Source organism: Octodon degus, unplaced genomic scaffold (assembly GCF_000260255.1).
Source record: "Octodon degus isolate 3935 unplaced genomic scaffold, OctDeg1.0 scaffold00284, whole genome shotgun sequence".
Taxonomy (NCBI): domain Eukaryota; kingdom Metazoa; phylum Chordata; class Mammalia; order Rodentia; family Octodontidae; genus Octodon; species Octodon degus.
This window is the reverse complement of record NW_004524860.1, coordinates 747,815-749,481: the sequence shown is the minus strand read 5'-3', so window position 1 is coordinate 749,481 and position 1,667 is coordinate 747,815. Positions and strand designations below refer to the sequence as shown.

General features: G+C 37.3%; 1 gene segment (V, D, J or C); it reads right to left on the bottom strand.

Moving 5' to 3' along the window:
- Nucleotides 1–1,391, bottom strand: part of LOC111811981 — an 8,787-nt gene extending 7,396 nt beyond the window's left edge. Inside the window, 1 exon segment of the V gene segment in view lies at nt 1,333–1,391. Within this exon segment, the coding sequence occupies nt 1,333–1,391 (59 nt within the window).
- Nucleotides 1,392–1,667: the final 276 nt, after the last annotated feature.

Sequence of the window (1,667 nt, the reverse complement as noted above, 5' to 3'; positions counted from 1 at the left end):
CTAGGGTTGGTTTTCAACACTGAATCTGATTCCTTCACCAAACAGCAGAATGCAGGAGCGCCCCACTTGTTGACTCTTAAAGAAGGGAAAAGACACAAGGCTCACCAGATGCCTCCCTCTCCCTGGCCCCGTCTATAATATATGGAGAATACAAAATACTAGATTCTCAAAGTAAAAGACATAATCAAAAATTGGGCAAAAGAGGCCAGGGGAGATCCCACTCAGTGGAATAAGTGCTTCCCTGGCAAGCGCAAGGGCCTGGGTTCAATCCCCAGTTCAAAAAAAAAAAATCATAAAAATTGGGCAAAAGAAACGAATAAACACTAGTTGGGAATTTTACAATTGGAAAAGGAGGGTATGAGGTAAGTGAACATAAAATAAAAATATTTAGGCAAAGCATTACTCAAATGTGATACTTTTTCTCTAAAATATAATTCTGAATACAAAATATAATTAGTAATAGCTTACGAATAAGCTATTAAAATTTTCAATTCTAAGCAAAATAAATAAAGTACTGTTTTGAAAGAAAAGAAAAAAAATATATATATATGATAGTTAGGATAAATATAGAGCTACTTTGTTTTAGTTCAATGAGAAGAAAAGTTTGTACTAATAGTGTTTAGACAGGATATCACATATCCTTTGAATATGTACATCGAAGACAGCAATAAGCAAAATATTTATTATTGTAACTATCTTTTAACCTATTTTGAAACTGTTTCATTGCTATTTTATCTTTTAATCTCATTAATATGAATAAAAATTTTAAAAAGAATTAAAAGCTGAGCTTCACCTGGGGAAATTAACAATGTTGTGAGAATGCAATTTTTTTAATATACAACAATTAACTGGGACTGGAATCCAGTGGAAAGGCTTTGGGTTCACTCCCCAGGACTTCAAAAAACCCACAAGAAATGCTGTTCTGTATAAATAGTTTTCAACAGCTTTAATTGTATGGAAATCTAGAAAAGGACATTTAGGCTACTGTAAAATTTAACAAGCACAGTGGATGTCGACATACACATGAGCTGCCAGATTTAGCACATCGAAAATGCTTTGTATCAACAAAAGCATAAACACTGGAATCATTAATTTGCATACTTTTGCTTTTGTTTTCATTGTGGGACTCCAGACACATTGGGTTAGAAACAGAAGAGTCATCAAACCACACCTTCAGATTGAACATTTGTCTTGTGGTGCCAAGCGTCCAGCTCACCTCACAGTGGGAAGAATTCAGATTTGACCCCACAGCTCATCTTCAGTGTGGTGAGGCCAGTCACAGACAGAGCTGAGCTCCAGCTTCCACGGTCCATGCAGATTCTGAGCACCTACTCCTGGGCCATTGTGAGGGCTGCCTCATACTCTGCTAGGACCATGAATTTGACGCCCATGGTCCGCTGTCAGATGTGAGCTGCATGAGAAGTGGAGATCTCTGACTTTGAAAAATGGTTGTTGGAGTGTGTGTGTGTGTGTGTGTGTGTGTGTGTATTTGTGTGCATGTATGTGCTGTGTCTACATGTGTTTATGTTTGAGAGTTTGTGTTTTGATGCTGCAGTACTGAAAATCCAACATTGAGGATTCTGGTTGTTCCATAATCTCATCATTGCAGGTCACTGTCTGTCTTCTTTATCTCAGCCGTATTAAGTGACACAGCATACAAAAAATGG